The following is a 21,291-nucleotide window of genomic DNA, read 5'->3' as shown; positions in this document are numbered from 1 at the left end:
GGTTGCTGGCAGGCTTGGCCGGGCCCTCCAATCTCCACATGGTCTGTGCCTTTCCATTTTCAAGCTTCCAGACAAATCCACAAGCCTTTTCAAAGACTACTCCAGCCTACGGCAGTTTATAGTCTCTTTCGGCAGCAAGATCTGGCCTTACTTTATAAACTGAAGGAGCCTCGAAATTAACTGGCCCAAGGTCACACAGCTAGGGAACTAAGGGCTCAAACCCAGGGCTCCTGGCAAGCTGGTGTTTTTCTCCGAAGCTGCCCTTGCCTCTGAGTATCAGGTCTGGGGACAGGGTCCCTGAGCAGGAGAGAGGAGAGGGGGGCAGCTAGGAGCACGGGCTGGCAGGGAGGGGCCTAGAAGGGCCAGGGGGGCACCGGTGGCCGGCTGGGGCGGGCCAGGGCGGGGCGGAGGCGACCGCGGCGAGCTCCATCACAGTCGGCTGGTGAGCCCCAAGAGCCGGAGGCGAGCCTTTGCGCAGCCCGGGACACAGCCCCGCCACGGGGCGCGGGCCGGGCGCGGGGGCGGGAGGCATTCAGGCCGCGCCATCCTCACTGGTCCCGCCGCTCCCGGCTCTGGTGCCCGCCGAACGCACAGCCGGCGTGCCAGCTCGCCGGGACGAGCATCGCACGGGAGGCGGCAGCGGGCTTTGGGCGTAGGTGCAGAGCCCCTTCCCCGGGTGAGTGGCGGCTGGGGGCTGGCGGCGAGCGGGGGGTGGTGGTGGAGGGGGGCGCCAACTTCGCAGGCAACTTAAGGGGCTCTGGCGCCGCGCGGGCAAGGACGGTGGAGACAGACGCGGGACACCCGAGACTGTACCGCCAGTTCCCAGTTCGGGGTGTCAGGGGCCAGGGGGACCAGGACCCTCGAGAGCCAGACCGGTGCTGTGGACTCGGTGGCAAAGGAGGCGAGGAGAGACAGTCTTGGGAGACAGACTGGCCGCGGGCGCGAGGGAAGGACGCGGGTGGAGAGCCCAAGGCGTTGGTCCCTAGGGTCGCGGAGTCTCCTTCCCTTCGCTTGTCGCGGTGGCCCGGCCAGGCTGGACACAGTCCTCGGACGCGGGAATCTGGATTGCCGGGTCCAACTGTTGCGGGTGGAAGCCGCTGGGGGCAAGGAACCGGTCAGGGGCCAGGACCTAGGACCGAGGTTGGGTTCAACCAGAGCGCAGGGAGCTGGAAAGGACACAGAGCTCGGAGAGCAGAAAGGAGGCTGTAGCGGTTGCTGAGCTGGTCCCTACTGGCACCTGCTGCGCGCATCTGCTATCCACCGACCCCTCACTAGGGTGAGTTCTCCAAGCCCTCCGCTTCTCACTCTTCTCCTTACCCTCCCCCGGGAGCTCCTAATACTCCATCCCCTGACCTCCGAGATCAATGGGTTTCTGGAGTGACAGGATTTGCCCGAACGCTGACCCCCCGCGCCCTGGTTCCCCCGGGCTCTGCGGGCTCCAAAAGGAGGGTGGGCGGAAAAGGCCACCACGGGAGAGCCTGTGCCCTGGAAGCACCAGTTGGAGGCTGTAGTCTCCTGGGGCTTCAACAAGGATCCCCGACGGCTGGGAGGAGAAGCCTTAATCTCCGGCTGCGGAAGGCAACGATTTGTGCTTGGCCTAGGCGGGCAGGGGGAGGCCTGCCAAAGGCCAAGGCACCTAGCAGGCTGCAAATCCCCCAAGGGCGTGTTTGGCGACCCTTCAAAAGTCCTGTTGGGCGAGAGGCAGAAATGCCCGCTGGGGACGCTGACCCCATTTGCTCACTCTGTTTCCCAGCCCTCCCTTCCCAATGGGACATCTGGTATAGCACCCTCAGTCCTGGCCCCATCAGCAACTCACCCTCCCCCCAGCTACGAGAAAATTTGCAGGGGGTGGGGGTGGGGGAACGGGACCGTATTTGGAGAAGATGCCATCCTACTGGCTTTTTGGAGCAGGTCCAGTTCCTGCCTCTGAGCTAGTTTCGAAACTTGTTAAGAATAAGAACGTGAAAGGGACAGGTTGGTAGGAAATTGGACGCCTGAGGATTCACTCTGGAGGGCCACCAAGACTGGGTCCTGACCCACAGGCCCGCCTGCCAGGCTAACCTGGCCACCCCTTGCCCAAGAGCTTGAGATCCAGACCTAGCTTGAGGCAGTGGGTTGGGGGTCATAGGACTTGGAGCAGAGAGCTGGTGCTGGCTGGGGTTGGGGGAGAGAGAGTTCAGGGGGCACTGGCCAGGCTGGGGGCGAGGAGTGCCTGGTGCTCAATTTGGCCGCCAGGAGGCGTGGCGCGGGTCCCCGCGCCCGGAGTCACCGCCACTGCCGCCGCCGCATCGCGAGTGTCCTTGAGCGGCGAGTGATGGTGGCCCTTCGGTGCTCGCGCCCCCTCCTCCTGCAGGGGCAGCCAGATGCCACGTTCCCTATGAATTATTTATCGCCGGCCTAAAAATACCCCGAACTTCACAGCCCCAGAGTAAGATTCCTGCGAGGGGAGGGGGCGGGGCGCCCCCGGGGGGGGGGCTGAGAAGAATCAGCTGGGAGGGGGCAGTTAGTAGTGGAAGAGGCAGAAGTCAGTGTCCCCACAAGTGTGGACAACATAGATGGGCTGTCTCTTTCCAGGTGCCTGGGCTGTTATGGGGCAAAAGTGAAGGGAGGGGACTTTGGTAGAAGGGGGTCATATCAGTGAGGGTCTCCCACTGGCAGGAATCAGCAGCTTAGGTGGGTGATATTAGCTTTGGGGACCAGAGCTTCCAGGCCTTGGGAGTGGGGGAGCCGTTAGTGTCCCGGGTGTGAGTGAGTGTGTGTATGTGCTATACATATGCATGGCCTTGTCAAGGAGCCTGTGTGTGACTGAGGGGTTGGTGGAAGCAGAAGAGAAGGTTCCCTAACATGTAGGGGGTAATGGAACCTTCCAAGAGTGTCCTAAAGGACTGGCCACTGCTAACCTCTCCCCTGTACTTAGGGACCAGGGGTTCAGTGAACACTGCTTTAAGACCCTTGGAGAGAGGAGTGTCATCAGGGATGTACAAAGGTCCAGTGATGGTGGGGGACCTGAGGAGAACCAGCTCGGGCTCCACACCCTGCAGGGAAAGAGCGGAGGAACCCAAACCCTGTCTCTTCCTGGGGGTCCAGAGCCGATGAATCAAGATTAAGGGCAGAAGCCTATAGAAGTGGGGCTTAAGCTGGGCTCTGGAAGACAACAGAATTTGTTAGGGAGAGGTTTCTCTGGCCCGAGGAGCAGCAGGAGGCAAGGCCTGGAGATGAAGACAGCACACACCACAGTCTAGCAGGGGTGAGTATCCAAGGAGAAGACAGTGGGTTAGGTTAGCTTGTTGGACACTGGGACTTCATTTGTGGGAAGCTGTCCTGCTTGACCTCTGTCACAGGGACCAGGTGAAAGTTCTAGCAGTTAGGAGGAGGGCAGGAAGCAGATGCGGAGGAGAGGCTGGGGACCAGGGACATGGAATGGGGTGTTTCTTGTAGGAGATGCCCTGTCACATTGCTTTGTCAGCTCAGAGACCTGCTGGGTGCTGGGCTTACAGCTCTTACAACCTGTCTTGATTTCCCCTCCTTCTCTACCCTTAATCCGGGAGGATATTTTCACATTGGAGGGAAGCTGGCAAGGAACACCCCCTTCGGAGTTGAGGGAGAACCTGGGCCCCTTCCCCAGACTCACACTGCCCTAGAAGAGATAAAACACGAGCCACATGTGTGACTTTAAAATTCCTAGTACCAGCTGGGTGGTGGTGGCACATGCCCTTAATCCCAGCACTCTGGAGGCAGAGGCAGGCAGATCTCTTTGAGTTAGTTGTAGGCCAGCCTGGTCTACAGAGCAAGTTCCAGGACAGCCAAGGCTACACAGAGAAAACCTATCTTGAAGAAGAAAAAATTGTAGTTGCCAACATTAATAAAGAGGAAAGAGCCGGGTGTGATGGGCCCATGTCTTTAATCTCAGCGCTGGGGATGAAGAGGCAGGCAGAGCTCTTGTGAGTTCTAGTCTCTAACAGTGAAGTCTAGGCCTGCAGCGGCTACATAGTGAGACCCTGCCTCAAAATCAATAAATAATTAAATAAAATGGAAAATAGAATAACTGGTTCCCGGGGTGGTGATGGCAGCAGCGGCAACGGAGATCCTTGAGCCTACAGGGGTCCCTCCCCCAGCTGGGCCCTTGGCTGGACTCCTGTACAATTTTTTTTGACATTTTATTTTGGTTTTCTTCACCCTTTCAAACTGTCGGGGAGCCCCTGTCCTTCACCTAGCTCCCTTGGCCTGGAGTGAGGGAGCCAGGGCCTTGGTGAAGCTGCCCGCCACTTCCCTCACAGCCGTGGTGGGGAAAGGGAGTTGGGCTGCTTGTGGTTTAGGTCCCCCCTTTTCCTCTTTTTAATTCAGACTGGAGTCGGAAAGCCATGGATTCTGGCAAATGGTCCTGTGCCCTTTACCCTGTTTATCCTTAGTCTGGTCCCCTGTCGTCCATTTCATCCCCAAGCACCACTTGTACAGACTGGGGACCAGCCCCTTCCCTGTCTGTCTCTTCCCAAGTCCCTTTAGTTGTGGTGAGAAGCGGGGGCATGATCCCTCCTCAGGCATCTGGCAGGGCCTTGCCCCCAGGGGCTTTACCCTTTCTTCAGGCATTCTCCTTGACACATTTGTTAAAAATATGAGTAAAACTGAATAAAACTATGAGTTTAATATGAAAAAAAGAGAAAAACAGATAAGATTTTAATAGTATGGTTTATTTAGTTAGTTAGTTATTGGATTTTCGAGACAGAGTTTCTGTAGCCCTGGTTGTCCTGGAATTCACTCCATATACCAGGTTGGCCCCTAACTCAGAGATCCTCCGGCCTCTGCCTCCCAAGTGCTGGAATTAAAAATGTGTACCACTATGCCTGGCTTAATAGTATACTTTAATTCAGTATATCCAAAGCATTATTTTAACATGTAGTGAATATAAAAATATCAATGAGGAGAGCTGGGAAGCTGGCTTAGTGGATAAAGAATTTTCCATATAAACACGAGGACCAGATTTTGCATTCCCAGAGCTCATATAAATGCTGGGTGGGCATTGTAGCTTGCTTCTAATTCTAGTGCTCTGGGTTCGAAGGAAAGACTCTGCCTCAATGCATAAGGTGAGGAGTAAGCCAGGCAGACTTCTGATGCCTCTGGCCTCCACATGCACATGTACACACACACATTTGAACACACACACACACACACACACACACACACACACACACACACACACACGCCACATGAAAACAAACATAAAAAGAATATTATCAAGGTAGTTTACATACTGTTTTACATACTCTTCACACCATCTCCAATATCCAGTGTATCTTGGTGCCGACAGCACACCTCACTTCAGTGGGAAGTATTTCAAGTTATGTGTGCTTGGGACTACTGCGTTGGTCGGCACGGGTAAAGAGAGCCCATTCCTAGGAGGCAGAGATGGGGAAGCTCGTGGCTCCCCACGGGGAGGAATCTAGAACTGGATGAGCACACAGGTCTTCAAAGGAGCAGTGGGCATGACCCTGCCCTTTGCTGTCATGCTTGGAAACGATATAGTCCACATCACATGGTGTGGTGATTAGGATCCCATCCCACACTCAATCACGCTTCCAAGCCGCCATTCCTAGCTATAGGGAGATCTCGCCAGTTCTGGTGAGTCTACAGCATTCCTTCCTCTGCCCCCAATCCTCTCTTCTTAGCCCAAACTTCTACCACCTCGCACCTTAGCTTAAAGCCCTGACCTGTTACATTTCATTTTGTTTGTCAATGATAACATGCCATTGTTATCAGCTCCTTATACCTATGTGAGCAAGTAAGTGCTGGAGCCTTGGCTGGGAGAAGGTATGCTGGGAGCGGAGTAGGGATGCCAGGGTCTGAGGGAAAAAGAAGTAAGTTTAGAAAAAAGGAGATGGGAGGAGCTTATAGCATCCTGCTGGTTCAACATCATCATTGAGCTCCTGGAGAGCAGGGACCATGTCTCCCCATGTTAGCATCTCATCATTCACAGAAGGTGATCTGTGCACCGAGTCACACTTCATAGCTGAAAAGTTCCTTTTTGTGGTCTCCTTCAGAGCTATCTTTTCAGCAAAGAGAAGACATTTCCTGCACAATCCCTGGTGATCCTTGCGTTTTGCTGCCCCGTTTCCTTAGAGAGAACAGGAGAGTCTGGAGGGGTGTCATGTAAGAAATCAGACTTGGAACAAAAGGGAGAGAGAGATGTAGTGGCCTGCAGAGCAGAGGAAAGTTCTGGAAGGAGCCAGGGCTGTCCTGTGGGTTCCCAAGCCCTAGCCCTAGGGTGTCTGGGTGAGATGTTTGGGTTCACTCTGCATTTCTGTAGCAAAGGTGTACAAATCTCCTGCAGGGGGGCTGGAGAGACAGGCCCACTCTGATCCTTCTTCGACTCCCCCTGGTTGGTTTTATTAGACGTGGGAGGAGGCTGGAGAGGGTGGCCATGTGCTGCATCTATGGGCACCAGGAGACATGTTTCTCTCACCCACCGGGCTCTGGCCTTGATTCAGAATGAATCTGTAGCAGACCCACTTGGGCCCTTGGGTTAGATGTAAAAAAGACCCTACACACCAGCAGTGGGATGTGAAGAGCAGATGTAAGTTGGACACCTCAGGGCTTCGGGTGTTCTGAACCCAAGCGACTTGGCCTTGACCACTCTGCTTTAGAGGGCTGTCCTAAATGAGCTTGCTGAAGGGAAGGTGTCGAAGACATCCAAGCTCTGGAGGAGAGGATCTGCCAGGCAGAGCCACACAGCAGAGGTCCAGGGCTGGCTCCGGGCAAGCAGAGCACTGAGCAGTAGTGTTTGTTCTGATGAGGGTTAGATGCAAGATTCAGTTCGGCTGTCGAGTGGACTGGGCTGCGGGGGTGCCACAGAGCTACCTGTCTTTATCTGGCAGAGGGACTGTCGCCTCCAGGATAAAATTTGCTAGTGGCAGAGAATAGCTGGATTTCTTATTTTGAGAGTTCAGACAGGCTAAGTGACTTCTCAAAGATCACACAACTGAGGCTGGAGAGACAGCTCAGTGGTTGCAGAAGACCTTAGTTGGATTCCTAGTACACACGCCTGGCAACTCACAACTATCTGAAACTAGAACTCCAGGGGATCTGACTCTACAGGTACCCCCCCACACGTACAGATCCCTACAAAAACACACACGTCTTCACATAATTTCCTAATTTTTGTCTTTTTTTTTTTCAGAGCTGAGGACCAAACCCAGGGCCTTGCACTTGCTAGGCAAGCGCTCTACCACTGAGCTAAATCCCTAATCCCCTTCACGTAATTTTGTAATGAATCTTTTATTTGTTTTAAAGATCACACTGCTAGTGGGTGGCATTCCTGATTTGAACTCAGCTCTGTCCATCTCAGATCAGGGCTCTTGAACAACACACAAACATTTCAGTGTCTTTGCTAGGGCAGAGCCCAGATAACTGGGTTTGGGGACTATGACCTTTCTAGCTATTCATAGATAAGGGTGACAAGCCTCGTCCTGGATGCTGCCTCTCCAAGGTGCCCTGGGGATGCTCAGCTAACTTGTCTCTTTCTCTGTGTCTGTCTGTGTCTGTCTGTCTGTCTCTGCCTCTCCTGTGGAGGGAGGTTCTCTCTTCTCTGTCCTCTGGCCCTGTGTTCTCTGGTCTTTGCCTCCTGTCTGTCCACCTGTCTCTCTCTATGCCTGCCCTGGTTTCTCTGCAGGACCCTCCAGTGGACATGGGTGGGGCCCTAGGGCCGGCCCTCCTGCTCACTTCCCTCCTCGGTGCCTGGGCAGGGCTGGGCCCAGGGCAGAGAGAGCAGGCAGTGACGGTGGCAGTGGTGTTTGGCAGCTCTGGGCCACTGCAGGCCCAGGCCCGCACTCGTCTCACCCCTCAGAACTTCCTAGACCTGCCTCTGGAGATCCAGCCACTCACAGTTGGCGTCAACAATACCAACCCCAGCAGCATCCTCACCCAAATCTGCGGGCTTCTGGGTGCTGCCCGTGTCCACGGCATCGTCTTTGAAGACAACGTGGACACTGAGGCGGTGGCCCAGCTACTGGACTTCGTCTCCTCCCAGACCCACGTGCCCATCCTCAGCATCAGTGGAGGCTCTGCTGTGGTCCTAACCCCCAAGGTGCCTGTCTAAATTCTTGCCCCTTCCTCTCTGAGCCCAGAGCTAGGCTGGAACTGGGGTCCAGGGCTGAGTCTGGATTAGGGAGCAGCTTAGACCTTCAGGAGCCGGGACTGGCTGAGCCTGAAGGTGTGATGAGGGAAGGGGAAGATACCGTGGGGAGAATGTTCCCTCGATCCAGATTATCAGTACTCTCAATTGCTGTCGCATTTGTGTCTGGATGAGTGGGCAGATAGCCTTCCAGCTGTGATGGCCAGGCTACCTACTCTGCTTCCCCAGCTCTCATTGGTCAGGCACTAGACCCCTTGGACACTGAGCATTCATATGTAGGGGAAGGCACAACAGGGCCAGGTCTCTGCTCCAGGCATGGGAGAGACAGACACACTTGATCCTCTGGGGAGAAAGCGCCCAACACAGATTCATATACAATTCCAAGTGACAGAGGCATTTTGAAGGAAAGACAGATGCCTCCAGGGAAGATGTCTCACAGGGTCTGTTTGGATGGGGTGTTGGTCAGATATGACCCTGCAACAAATGGTGTCTGCTCTGAGGCCAGAGGCTAAGTGGGACTTGGGAGGGATATATCGCTGATCAGAGAGAAGCCCGGAGAAGGAGGTGGGACTCACGACTTGGGAAGCGGTTGGCTTTGTTTTCAGTAAGGGTCAGTCAGGGAGGGTGATCCGGGGAACGCTGGCTGGATTTGCATCACCCTCATTGCTCCTTCATCCCGGAGAATTTTGAGAATATTCAGAAAGAGTACAAAGGCACACCATCTACCTTCTGTCCGCCTTGACCCCTCCCCTCCCATGCTCCTCCCTGGCCATCGCTCCTTCTGCAGTGGTAAACTGAAGCAAAATTCCAGACAGCTTATCATCCCACCCATAAATATTTCAGTGTGTACCTCCAGCAGACGAAAGCCTTAAAAAAAAAAAACCCACCATACATTTTCACGTCTAAAATAAATAATAAAAATTCCTCGGCCTCTTCAAATATCCAGCCAGTGCCCACATTTCCCCACCACCTCATAAATGTCATACGTGTTTATTTTTAAGTCTGTTTGCTTGGATCAGAAGCCAAATGAAGTTCACATATGATGGCTGGTGGCTACAGCTTCCAAGTCTCCACCTTTGCACTTTCTGTCTTTGAGATAGAGTGTCACTCTGTAGCCTGGGCTACGGTTTGGAACTTACTCTGTAGACCAGGTTGGTCTTGAACTTGTGGCTAACCCTCCGGCCTCCCAAGTGCTGTGGTTACAGGCATGTGCCACCACAGCTTGCTTCTCTTTTAGCTGAAATTTGTCTACTGAAGAACTTGGGTTTGGGGCCTATAGTTCCCCTTTTTTAAAAATAAGATCGGAATGATGACAGTGAGGAGGCCTTTTGGGAGGAGCTGTAGTGCTCTAAGGAGACCTTAGGAGGAAATCACTCACTGAAGCTTGCAGTGGCTGTGGACTTTGGGGTGTAGAGGTGGCGTTAAGGAGGAACTCTCTCGCTCCTGAGGCTATGGGCAGGGTGGTGCTTTCCTGTTATCTGTCTCTGGGCCGGGTATCAGCTCCCGGGACTCTGTTTCTCAGCTCTCAAGGTGCTTGGCGAGAGCGCTCAGCCTGGAGCTACAATTCCAAGACTGATTCAGTTGGTCTTGGTCTGGGCAGTGCTTCTCAAAGTCGCGGGCTCAGGGGAAACCCAGAAGAGCTTGCTCACAGGCAGATTCCAGGCATCACCCCGAAATTCTGTTGAATGCCTTAAGTGTTGGGGTGCAGCGAGGACTTCTGGGTTTCTAATAAGTTCACTGATGGTGCTGAGGCTTCTGGTCGGTTGTTCAAGCAGGGTCAGCTTGAGGGGCGGGAATTTTAGTTTGTAAAATTCCCCAGGTGAGTCCAGTGGGCCACAGGGCAGGGGTTCCCCGGGACACTGAGCCTCCCCACCCCCTACTCAAGGATTTCAGGAGCAGGGAAAGGTGGGAGCTGGGGCGCAGGGCGAGGCTCATTCCGCCACGCCCCCCACTCAGGCCCGCCACACCCCGTCCCCAGGAGCCTGGCTCCGCCTTCCTGCAGCTGGGCGTGTCCCTGGAGCAGCAGCTGCAGGTGCTGTTCAAGGTGCTGGAGGAATACGACTGGAGCGCGTTCGCCGTCATCACCAGCCTGCACCCGGGCCACGCGCTCTTCCTCGAGGGCGTGCGCGCCGTCGCCGACGCCAGCTACCTGAGCTGGCGGCTGCTGGACGTGCTCACACTGGAGCTGGGCCCGGGCGGGCCCCGGGCGCGCACTCAGCGCCTGCTGCGCCAGGTCGATGCTCCCGTGCTGGTGGCCTACTGCTCCCGCGAGGAGGCCGAGGTGCTCTTCGCTGAGGCGGCACAGGCCGGCCTGGTGGGACCCGGCCACGTGTGGTTGGTGCCTAATCTGGCGCTGGGGAGCACCGACGCGCCCCCGGCAGCCTTCCCTGTGGGCCTCATCAGTGTGGTCACCGAGAGCTGGCGCCTTAGCCTGCGCCAGAAGGTTCGCGACGGTGTGGCCATCCTGGCCCTCGGTGCCCACAGCTACCGACGCCAGTACGGTACCCTGCCTGCCCCGGCTGGGGACTGCCGAAGCCACCCCGGACCTGTCAGCCCTGCCAGGCAGGCCTTCTACAGGTAAGCACCTACCCTTATCATGTAGGGCACTTCGGGGACTTGAATGCCAATGAGCTTGGGCTCTTGGTCTCTCTCTTCTCCCTCTGTCTCCCACTAGCACATGCTAGGTCAAGTTCCTTTAGGACTCTGGGTCTTTGCATCCTTATCTAAAGAAACAGCGGGTTTTAGGATGTGGAAAGGTCCATGAGGTCAACACAGGGAGACTTTTAAAAATAATAAGCAAGCCGGGCGTTGGTGGCGCACGCCTTTAATCCCAGCACTCGGGAGGCAGAGCCAGGCGGATCTCTGTGAGTTCGAGGCCAGCCTGGGCTACCAAGTGAGCTCCAGGAAAGGCGCAAAGCTACACAGAGAAACCCTGTCTCGAAAAACCAAAAACAAAAATAATAAGCACACAAATGCTTTCTGATGGTGGTAGCAGGGGATGTCCTAGGCAGAGCCACATCCTGGGGTGGGACACCCTGGCATCTCTCTGCCTCACCTCCCTAGGCACCTACTGAATGTCACCTGGGAGGGCCGAGACTTCTCCTTCAGCCCTGGTGGGTACCTGGTCCAGCCCACCATGGTTGTGATCGCCCTCAACCGGCACCGCCTCTGGGAGATGGTGAGATGGGGGTGAGCCCAGGGCCCTCTGTTTCCTATTATTTCCCCGCAGCTGAGCAGAGTCCCTCTGTTCATGTCTCAGCCGAGACTTCCTTCACCGGGAAACCTTGGAGGCCTCCCAGATGGTTTAGGTCACACACCCCCATTCCCCCAGGCTCCTGGGACACCCTGCTTCCCTTGTACTACTGAACCTAAGCATTTCTGTCACATAGTCCTGACCCTAGAGGAGTGACCCAAGTCTGAGCCAGCCAGCTGGACATGTAAATAAGCAGAATAAGGAAAGATCAGTGCTTGGGTACAGATGTATGCAAAACAGCACCAGGCACAGGGTGATTATTCATGCCTGTAATCCTAGTACTCAAGGGGCAGAGGCAGGAGGATTGCTTCAAACCCGAGCCCAGCTTGGTCTATTTGATTTACATAGCAAGTCACAGGCCAGCAAGGCTACATGGTGAGAACGTGTTTTGCCCCCTAACAAAAACAAAACAACCGAGAACAGCAAGTGTGTGGAGAGGAAGACAAGAATTTGTTTTGCTTTCAAAGGAAGAAACTAGCGAAGGCATTTCTGAAGATGGGATGTTTAAGTTGGGCTGCAGAAGACTGAGGAAGAGCCCAGTAAGACAGAGTGCTAACCTGGTGTAGACAAAAGGCTGTGAAATGATGTGTCAGATGGTTGTGGGGGATGTGACAAAATGGGGCGAATGTTGGTGGAAGACTTTGTGCTGAGGTCATGGGGAAGTGAGCATTGTTGAGGCAGTCTGAGACTTAGGAAGGTGTTTGGGCCAGCAGCAATGTGGTGACAACATTGGAGATCACAGGGCCCAGGACCTGGAGGAGGCTATGGGGGGCCATGCCCTTGTGTCCATGGTCAGCCCTTGGCCTGTATTTCTGTCTTCCAAATGCCTCTGTCGAAGCCTCCCTAATCTGTCTGCCCTGGGTATCTTTAGGGTTCGTGGCCTTGGCAGATGGTCCCCAGAAGTCCTGTCTAGAGAGTGTGGGGGGTGGGGAGCAGTACTACAGGTTCTGGCTGAGGCAGGTCGTCCTCTGCAGGTGGGGCGCTGGGATCATGGCGTCCTGTACATGAAGTACCCAGTGTGGCCTCGCTACAGCACTTCTCTGCAGCCTGTGGTGGACAGCCGGCATCTGACGGTGGCCACACTGGAAGAACGGCCCTTTGTCATTGTGGAAAGCCCTGACCCTGGCACTGGTGGCTGCGTACCCAACACTGTGCCCTGCCGTAGACAGAGCAACCACACCTTCAGGTCCGCTGTGAGCTGGGTGCTGCCATGGGTGGGTCAGCTGCTGCGTGTGTGTCTCGTGCTGGGGGAGGGGTGGGGTCTGTGTGCCAGGCTGGGGGGAACAGCTGGGGTTGAGAGCTGTGGCAGGCTCTGACTTGCGGTGGCGGCTGCAGCAGCGGGGATATCACCCCCTACACCAAGCTCTGTTGTAAGGGCTTCTGCATCGACATCCTCAAGAAGCTGGCCAAGGTGGTCAAGTTCTCCTATGACCTGTACCTGGTGACCAACGGCAAACATGGCAAGCGGGTGCGAGGTGTGTGGAACGGCATGATCGGGGAGGTATGTCAACCCCAGGTTCAACCCCAGGTTCAGCTGGGGCCACCCTGCTCGCTGCTAGATTTCAAGTTTCCCCCAGCCACGTGGTTGTGCAATTGGGCTGTCAGCTCTGCAGTGATGGAGTTCTGGGAAACTGAGCTCTGGGGACTCAGGGAGGGAGTAGCTAGTTCCGCTGGTGCCTGCTGGATGCTCTTCCTGGGTGAGGACTGGGGAGAAGGCTGAAGTCCTTGGGGGATCTCTTCAATCCCCTCCTGCCCCCTAGGTATACTACAAGCGGGCAGACATGGCCATCGGCTCCCTCACCATCAATGAGGAGCGCTCCGAGATTATAGATTTCTCTGTGCCTTTTGTGGAGACCGGCATCAGTGTGATGGTGGCTAGAAGCAATGGCACCGTCTCCCCCTCAGCCTTCCTGGGTGAGCTTTGGGTGGCCAGGAAAGGCTCTGGGCACAAGAAGCCAGGGGTGGCTGTGGGGGATATGAGTGGAAAGGTGAAGTCTGGGGAGGACCTTTAAAGCCAAGACCTTGAGAGCCTCAGAGGGTGGTGGGAGGCAAGTGAAGAGGAGATGGGGGGAGTGATGCTAACACTGGTGGGTTCTGAGCCAGGTCGGGGTCAAAAGAATCCGACACGCCAGTGGAGCCACTGGGAAGGATGTGAAGACAGATTGGCAGGCAGGCTACAGGCTGTGCTGTGGGTTGGGCCATGGACCAAGGACGAAGCATGTGGGGAGCATGAGATAGACGCTAATGCTTTTCTTACTCCATCAGGAACCCTGAAGTTTGTGCCAGACCCCCAGCCAGGTTATAGGGTTACAACATACAACTACATTCCTTCCTTTTCCGGAGTGCCGAGGGGGGGGGTCAGGTGGGGCTTGTAGCATGAAGTGGCTCAGAGAAGCTGTGAGGACCGGGGAAGGGCTGAGAGCTGGCTGGGCTGGTGTGAGACCCCAGCTCTGTCCCTTCTTGCTGGGTGGCTTTAACAAAGTCATAGAAGCTGAGAGTGGCACACGCCTGCAATCCCAGTGTTTGGGAGGCAGAGGCAGGAGGATCTGTGTGAGTTCCAGGCCAACCAGGGTGAAACGCACTCGCACGCACGCACGCACGCACGCACTCATGCACGCACGCGAGCACACACATACACACACACACACACACACACACACACACACACACACACACACGCGCGCGCGCGCGCGCGCGCGCGCGCACACACACATGCACACCGTCTCTGAGTGTCAGGGAAGAGTCACCCCCACCCTTAGGATGGCCTTCCCTGCAAAGGAGCAAGTGCCCTAGACAGCAACGGTTTCTCAGTCCAGCAGTCAGATTCTGAAGGGCCTTGGGCTTTGGTCCCACGTCGATGGATGCGGAGTAAGACTTGCCCTCAGGGCCTCATACCCCAGGCAGAGGGGTCAGAACCCTCCCCAGTGATGGGCCCTGCTGGAGATCAGGGAGCTATGGAGATTTAGAGTGGAGTGATGTGTGGTCTCAGGAGGAGGGAGGGAGCCTGGAACACTGTACGCTGTCCTTCCTTGGACTCTTTGGGGGCTCTGCTGCCCGGAGGACGAGGGGACCTTTGGTCCCACCTACAGGGCTGCCAGGCCCCTCTTTTGCACACGTCTCCATTTGTTGCTGCCTAGTACTGTTGGAATGGGGGGGGGGCGAGGTCTCTGAGCCCCTGCCTTGGTCCCCAGAACCCTACAGCCCTGCCGTGTGGGTGATGATGTTTGTGATGTGCCTCACGGTGGTCGCCATCACTGTCTTCATGTTCGAGTACTTCAGCCCCGTCAGCTACAACCAGAACCTCACCAAGGGCAAGAGTAAGCTGTTCCGTGGGCCTGGGTGGAGGGACAGGGTGGAAGGACCCGTGATGAGGCTCCCACCAGGCTATGAGCCCTTTCATAGTGGGTCAGGGAAGCCCCAGCAACCACCTTCTCACCCCCAGAATCTGGAGGACCATCCTTCACCATTGGCAAGTCCGTGTGGTTGCTGTGGGCGCTGGTCTTCAACAACTCTGTTCCCATCGAGAACCCCCGGGGTACCACCAGCAAGATCATGGTCCTGGTCTGGGCTTTCTTTGCTGTTATTTTCCTCGCCAGCTACACGGCCAATCTGGCAGCCTTCATGATCCAGGAGCAATACATCGACACTGTGTCGGGCCTTAGTGACAAGAAGGTTCCTGGGCCACAGCCAGGTGGAGGGTGGGGATAGTCCTTGGATGGGCAGACACAGGACAGTCTGGGGAACTGGAACAAAGGCTGGAGTGGGAAGAATTTGGGGGCCTGGGGAGAAGGAGCCATGACTGCTCAGGTCCACAGCCTGAGTGGCCTTGATTAAGTTTCCTCTGTCTCAGGCTTCTGAGTTTCCATTTATAAATGACAGGGGAGGCCTGGACTGTGCCTGAGGCTGTGCATGTCAGACTTGGGGCTGGGGCTCTGGGACCCAGAGGGTAGATGAAGAGGTTGGGAGCGGCTTGCTTTCTGCCTTAGTTTCAGCGGCCTCAAGATCAATACCCACCCTTCCGTTTCGGCACGGTGCCCAATGGCAGCACAGAGAGGAACATTCGGAGCAACTACCGTGACATGCACACCCACATGGTCAAGTTCAACCAGCGCTCGGTGGAGGATGCTCTCACAAGCCTCAAGATGGGGTGGGTCCCCAGTCCTGCGCCCTCCTCTGGTTCCATGTCTTCCCAGGAGGCACCCTTAGGTGTCCCTTCCTTAGAGACCTAAGGTGGGGACAGTAGAGCTGGCATGTCCTGTGGGACTCCTGGGGAGGGGACAGGGGGTCCTGAGGCAAAGTGGATATTTACTATATGGGCCAGAAATAGAGGTGAAGTGTTGACCCAAGCTTGAGGTGGTGACTGTTAAGTTACAGGCTCTTGAGGGCACAAGGGGATGAGCAGAGGGATGGAATATTCTAGGGCAGAGTTCCCTGTCCTCTCCGAGAAGTGAGGAAGGGGTCCTTGCAAGGGCACCTCTCTGGTGGTGCCCGCAGGCTCCTGTACTCAGGCCCTTGTCCACGCCCTGGGTTTAGTGCTTCCCTCTCACGGGTGTGGGTCCTTGGCCCTGAGGGCTCAGCCTGTCTCTAGGAAGCTGGACGCCTTCATCTACGATGCTGCTGTCCTCAACTACATGGCGGGCAAGGATGAGGGCTGCAAGCTGGTCACCATCGGATCTGGCAAGGTCTTCGCCACCACTGGCTATGGCATCGCCATGCAGAAAGACTCCCACTGGAAGCGGGCCATAGACCTGGCACTCCTGCAGTTCCTGGGGGATGGTGAGTACCACAACTGTAGGGCCCAGGAAGGGACCAGGGTGGACCACAGAGCCTATGGTTATCAGCATCTCCATCATTTCTGTGTGCATAGGAGAAGGCCTCTGGGGGTGAGGGTGGGGCAGTTGGGGTGCAAGTATGAGGAAAAACTGATGAGCCCTCAGGAAGTGATGACCTGTAAGAGGATGCAGGGACCAGACCTGGGGGTTCCCCAAAGGGCAAGGAAGGCAAGAAAGCACTCCAGTTGCCTGGTGGGGGTTCTGAGTGGCTGAATGTCCCCAGGCACCTTCTGGTTTTCCTCGATGAGTATTTCTCTTCTGTCATCTTGAGATTACCTGAGGGTGGGGCCAAACTTCTGCCTACTCCCAAGCTGAAAGCAGGCTAGCCTGGCCGGCAGGGCTCACTAGCTGGAGCGACCAGCCCAGCTTGCTCTAAACCCAGAGAAAGCTCTGAGTTTACAGTTCCATCCTTAGCGGATAAAATGTTGTCGTGATGGGTATGGGGGTGGACACCTGTAATTGTAGCCCCCGGGGGGACCCAGATAGAGAGATCATGAGTTTGAGGCCAGCCTGGACTATAAATCAAGAGCTCAAAGTCTCCAAATAAAACAAAACACACCCCATGCCTTGGGGCTGCAGTGATGGCTCAGTGGTGAAGAGCGTGTACTGCTCTTGCCGAGAGCTTGAGTGTGGCTCCCAACACCCACATCAGCTCCATGGGGAGTGGATACTTCTGGCCTTCATGAGCACCTGCACTCACATGATACCCATGCATAGACATACATACACAATTAAAGACAAAAATAAATCTCAACAAACCCCCATACCCTTAAACTCAAAACACTGTCCTATATACCATAAATTCAGTGTCATGAGAGCAAACGAGAATGTCATCCCGCAGGGGCTCAGCTCAAGCTTGGCATGTCAGTGGTAAAGAGCATATGATGAATAAATGAATGAATGAATGATGAGTAAATGAGGGAATGCTAAAATTTAACCAACCGGCAAGCCTTTAGTGCCAGGCATGGTGGTGTCAGCCTGTAATCCCAGCACTTGGGAGGTAGAGGCAGGAGGATCCGGAATTTAAGTTCAAGGCCGGCGTGAGCTACATGAAACCCTGTCTCAAAAAAAAACAAAACAAAACAAAACCAAAACCAAGACTTTACTGGGCATATGGGAGCGGGCGGGCAAAGGGCCTTAATTCTGCAGCTAGCTTCCTTCTGCTTTTTCTTCTTGCTTTCTGCCCCTGCTCCACCTCTGCGGCACTGGTCCCCACTAGGAAACAAGGATGTAGAACCGTCCTCTATCCAGGCTCAGGGAGTGTGTTGGTAGGGCTTGTTGCAAAGGAGGTGGTCCTGAGTCTTGTATGTACTCTCTGCCAGGAGAGACCCAGAAGCTGGAGACCGTGTGGCTCTCAGGGATCTGCCAGAATGAGAAGAACGAGGTGATGAGCAGCAAGCTGGACATCGACAACATGGCGGGCGTCTTCTACATGCTGCTGGTGGCCATGGGGCTGGCCCTGCTGGTCTTTGCCTGGGAGCACCTTGTCTACTGGAAACTTCGCCACTCTGTGCCCAACTCACCCCAGCTGGACTTCCTGCTGGCTTTCAGCAGGGTAGGTGCCTGCCTCTTCCTATAGGGATCTCAGTGTTAGGGACAGCAACCCAGCTGGCTGTGGACTCATTTACAGATGTAAAACTGACATCTTGGGAAGAGGTGTGGTTTGCCAGCATGGTGGGGCTTTGAGTCCTCCCTGCCATTTGTGTCGTTAGAACGAATAAACCCGATACTTCATTCATCTGCAGAGTAGCACATTGCCTGACACACAGGGAGCACACAGTTGGGGCTTAAAAAGCTGTTACTTGGAACATGGCCCGGGACAGTGGTGACCTATCTCTTCTCCGTTGCTTAGGGCATCTACAGCTGCTTCAACGGGGTACAGAGCCTCCCCAGCCCTGCGCGGCCACCCAGCCCGGACCTTACAGCAGGCTCAGCCCAGGCCAGTGTGTTGAAGATGCTACAGGCGGCTCGAGACATGGTGAACACCGCGGATATGAGCAGCTCCCTGGACCGCGCCACACGCACCATCGAGAACTGGAGCAGCAACCGCCGAGCACCTGCTCCCACCAGCTCGGGCCCGCGGTCATCCACCCCGGGTCCTCCGGGACAACCGAGTCCCAGTGGCTGGGGGCCGCCCGGTGGGGGCCACACACCGCTAGTGCGCAGGGCCCCGCAGCCCTCCGGCCGCCCCGCGATGTGCGGGCCGCCTCCTCCCGCAGTGTCCCGAGCACCCTGCAGGCACGCTTGGGATACACGGTGGCCGGTGCAGGTCGCGCACCCGGGGCGGCACCTTTCGGCCTCCGAGCGGCGCGCGCTCCCGGAGCGCCCCCTGTTGCCCGCGCACTGCCACTACAGCTCCTTCCCTCGCGCTGAGAGATCCGGGCGCCCCTTCCTCCCGCTCTTCCCGGAGCCCCCGGAGCCCGACGACTTGCCGCTGCTCAGGCCGGAACAGCTGGCTCGGCGGGAGGCTCTGCTGCGCGCGGCCTGGGCCCGGGGCCCGCGTCCTCGCCATGCTTCCCTACCCAGCTCGGTAGCAGAAGCCTTCACTCGATCCAGCCCGCTGCCTGCCAGGTGCGCCGGTCACGCCTGTGCCTGCCCCTGCCCCCAAAGCCAGCCATCCTGCAGGCACTTGGTTCAGGCACAGTCCATGCGGCTGCCATCCTACCGAGAAGCCTGTGTGGAGGGCGTACCGGCAGGGGCGGCCACCTGGCAGCCCAGACAGCACGTCTGCCTGCACACCCATACCCACCTGCCATTCTGTTGGGGGGCTGTCTGCCGCCATTCTCTACCCTGTGCCAGCCACAGCCCCTGGCTCACTGGAGCCTGGGAGCCTCCATTACACAGAGGCAGGACCCTGGGGCTAGGCACAGGCTACAGGGACAGTGGGGTGCTGGAAGAGGTCAGCAGGGAAACCCGTGGGACACAAGGTTTCCCAAGGTCCTGTACCTGGAGGCGAATCTCCAGCCTGGAATCAGAAGTATGAGGTGCCAGCTGCTCTGGTTCCTGCTGGACTGGATTTTGTGGCTGGCCTTGGCCATGTTTGGTGGGCAGGCAAGCGTGGACTTCTCTGGCTTCTCCTTTGAAATCCTGGCCATCGGACCCAGTGAAGATGTCTACCATGGCCAGTGTGTGACCTTAGAAGGCTCGGGTCCTGGTGTGGACTGGGGTCCTGCTCATCACACCAAGTTTTGCAGTCACAGGAGGTGAAAATGGGTCCCTGTCCTGGGGCCAGCCAGATCCTAACTGTGGCTGCTGTGGCCTTGGGTTAGGGACACAGAAATTGGAACTGGAGGTTGGGGTGGGGCCATGCCACCCCTTGCTCCAGTAGGTTGGAATTTCTTCTCATTGGAGCATTAAAGCAATGTTTTACAGCCCACTTGGTCCTGGCTGCCTCATTCTGTGTCCTGGAGGGTGCACAATACAGCCCTGGGTGTATTCTGGGCTGGACATCTGCTTATAGCATGTGGACAGCCCCGTGTAGACAAGCCTTAGCTTCAAGGGTGTCCAAGAGTGAGGTGGGAATAGGTGAGCTGAGGGAGGGGTTCTGGGCAGCAGAAGCCGTTTGGTATTCAGGGCCAGTTCCACCTATTCTGTGACAACTGTGCTCACTATGGGAGCTCTGCGGGTGATGGATTGAGTCCATCACTCAGTCTCCCAGAAAAGGGAGGCTCTTGCCAGGGACAGTGACTATTTTGACAGGCTAGGAGACCCCCTGGGAGCATGGCAGTGTCACAGTGGTAAGGGATGCAGAAGGTCTATTTGGGGAGACTGTCAAGCTTTGCCTGGGGCCTGGCCCATGGTCTCTGGAAGGTGGGCATAGGTACCGTCCTGGGTTGGGCATGGTTCAGCCTCACTGTGCCAACACTTTTCAGGTAGGACAATCTGCCCATTTGTCCAGCGCCCCCATCTTCCCTCTGGGGTTCTCAGCTGACTACCCTTCATTGTCATATGTCATTGGTTCTGGGGATCTCTGTAAGGATGGCTTTTGCCATCTTTTAAAGCCTTTCAAATTTTCCCATCAGCAATTACATCTATTCTCCAACAATGACTGTGAAGTGAGCGAGCATCAGTCACCATTCCAAATGTGGTAAGCATTATTGATCCAGTCAGACCCTTTGTACCACTATGGATGTAAAGCTGGGGCCCTGCTGTCCTCTACAGGTTAGGTGAGGTGGAAGCTGGCAGATATTTCTTCCACATGACAGAGAGGGAGGTGAAATGAGGGGAGGCTACAGTGACCCCTGGAGCCAGCCCAGTGTCCTCTGCTACAGTGGCTTATGTTGACTCTTCAGTCTCCAGTGACCACACTGCTTGGGTGGGGGCCACGGTAACTGGGCCTTTTTAGTTTTGTTTTAGGGAAGATGGCAAGGTCAGATACATTTCCATTATGGCCAGAGTCAGATCACCCTAAGAATTGGTAGCCCCCTCTGTTCTGGTCCTAATCACTTACTGCCTTACGGCTGTAGACAAGACAAAACCAGGCGACAGCAACAGGTGGAGGTCGTGAGTCTAGGTCGGCACTGACAACAGAGCTCTCTGGAAGGGAGCGTGACATTGGAGCCACACTCAGCAGTGACAGGGTTAACTGACATCCGTCAGCCTCTGGGCCTTGCTTCCCCACCCTCCTGACCAGGGTCTGTGTGCAGCTGCAGGAGAAGGTTGCAGCAGGTGAGGCTGGGAGGAGGTGAGAGGTCTAGGCTGCTCTGCTTGCTGCCCAAGATCATTAATAACCAAGACCTGGAAAGATAATTAAGAGTCAAATGTGGAACTGAGCCTGCTGCTGCTCCAAGGAGGGAGGGCTGCTCCTGCTTGCTGGCCCAGGTGCCAGCAGCCTGGCTCTTTTCTAGAAATGCATAGAGGGGCAGGAGGTGCAAGGACAGACGCCGTAGCTTCTTGCTCATGGTGGCAGTGCCCTGGCTCTCTCCTACCTCTAAGAGGAGGTAGAAAGCCCGTGGGGGGAGGAGAAATGTGAGGTCATAGAAGCTAAAGCAGCTAACACGAGGCCCTGACAACCCCCACCTTCAATGCTGGTTTTTCCTTTTGATGCAACATGCCAAAGCAAGGCCCCGCCACTTGTCCCA

At 55.9% G+C, this 21,291-nt stretch overlaps 1 protein-coding gene and 1 long non-coding RNA gene across 4 annotated transcripts; one reads left to right on the top strand and one right to left on the bottom strand.

Annotated features, from left to right (window-relative positions):
• The first annotated feature begins 425 nt into the window (after positions 1 to 425).
• On the top strand, positions 426 to 19,584 carry Grin2c (glutamate ionotropic receptor NMDA type subunit 2C). Of its 3 annotated transcripts, none has more exons than XM_015990738.3 (13): positions 426 to 676; positions 7,664 to 8,077; positions 10,104 to 10,702; positions 11,189 to 11,303; positions 12,353 to 12,564; positions 12,714 to 12,879; positions 13,139 to 13,292; positions 14,570 to 14,695; positions 14,821 to 15,050; positions 15,365 to 15,525; positions 15,967 to 16,154; positions 17,533 to 17,765; positions 18,063 to 19,584. In XM_015990738.3, exons 2-13 carry the CDS (start codon positions 7,679 to 7,681, stop codon positions 19,191 to 19,193), a joined length of 3,714 nt encoding a protein of 1,237 aa, XP_015846224.1. In that variant the 5' UTR covers positions 426 to 676; positions 7,664 to 7,678; the 3' UTR covers positions 19,194 to 19,584. The 3 variants fall into 3 exon arrangements, with proteins under 3 accessions (XP_015846224.1, XP_015846225.1, XP_006997796.1); XM_015990739.3 differs by lacking the exon at positions 426 to 676 and adding an exon at positions 744 to 3,247; XM_006997734.4 differs by lacking the exon at positions 426 to 676 and having other exon boundaries at positions 744 to 8,077.
• LOC143267039 (uncharacterized) lies at positions 17,296 to 19,282 on the bottom strand. The gene is made up of 2 exons (XR_013041967.1): positions 19,157 to 19,282; positions 17,296 to 17,572 (listed from the first exon to the last, which is right to left on the bottom strand). It is a non-coding gene; the product is annotated as an uncharacterized LOC143267039 (long non-coding RNA).
• Positions 19,585 to 21,291: the final 1,707 nt, after the last annotated feature.

The sequence above is a fragment of the Peromyscus maniculatus genome, chromosome 8 (genome assembly GCF_049852395.1).
Source record: "Peromyscus maniculatus bairdii isolate BWxNUB_F1_BW_parent chromosome 8, HU_Pman_BW_mat_3.1, whole genome shotgun sequence".
Lineage (NCBI taxonomy): Eukaryota > Metazoa > Chordata > Mammalia > Rodentia > Cricetidae > Peromyscus > Peromyscus maniculatus.
This window is presented reverse-complemented; position numbering and strand designations above follow the sequence as displayed.

Coding starts and splice junctions, on each gene's coding strand:
- Grin2c (XM_006997734.4), top strand. CDS start 7,640: ATGCCTGCCCTGGTTTCTCTGCAGGACCCTCCAGTGGACATGGGTGGG. Junction 12,565..12,713: donor CAGAGCAACCACACCTTCAG/GTCCGCTGTGAG, acceptor TGGCGGCTGCAG/CAGCGGGGATATCACCCCCT. Junction 13,293..14,569: donor CTCCCCCTCAGCCTTCCTGG/GTGAGCTTTGGG, acceptor CTTGGTCCCCAG/AACCCTACAGCCCTGCCGTG.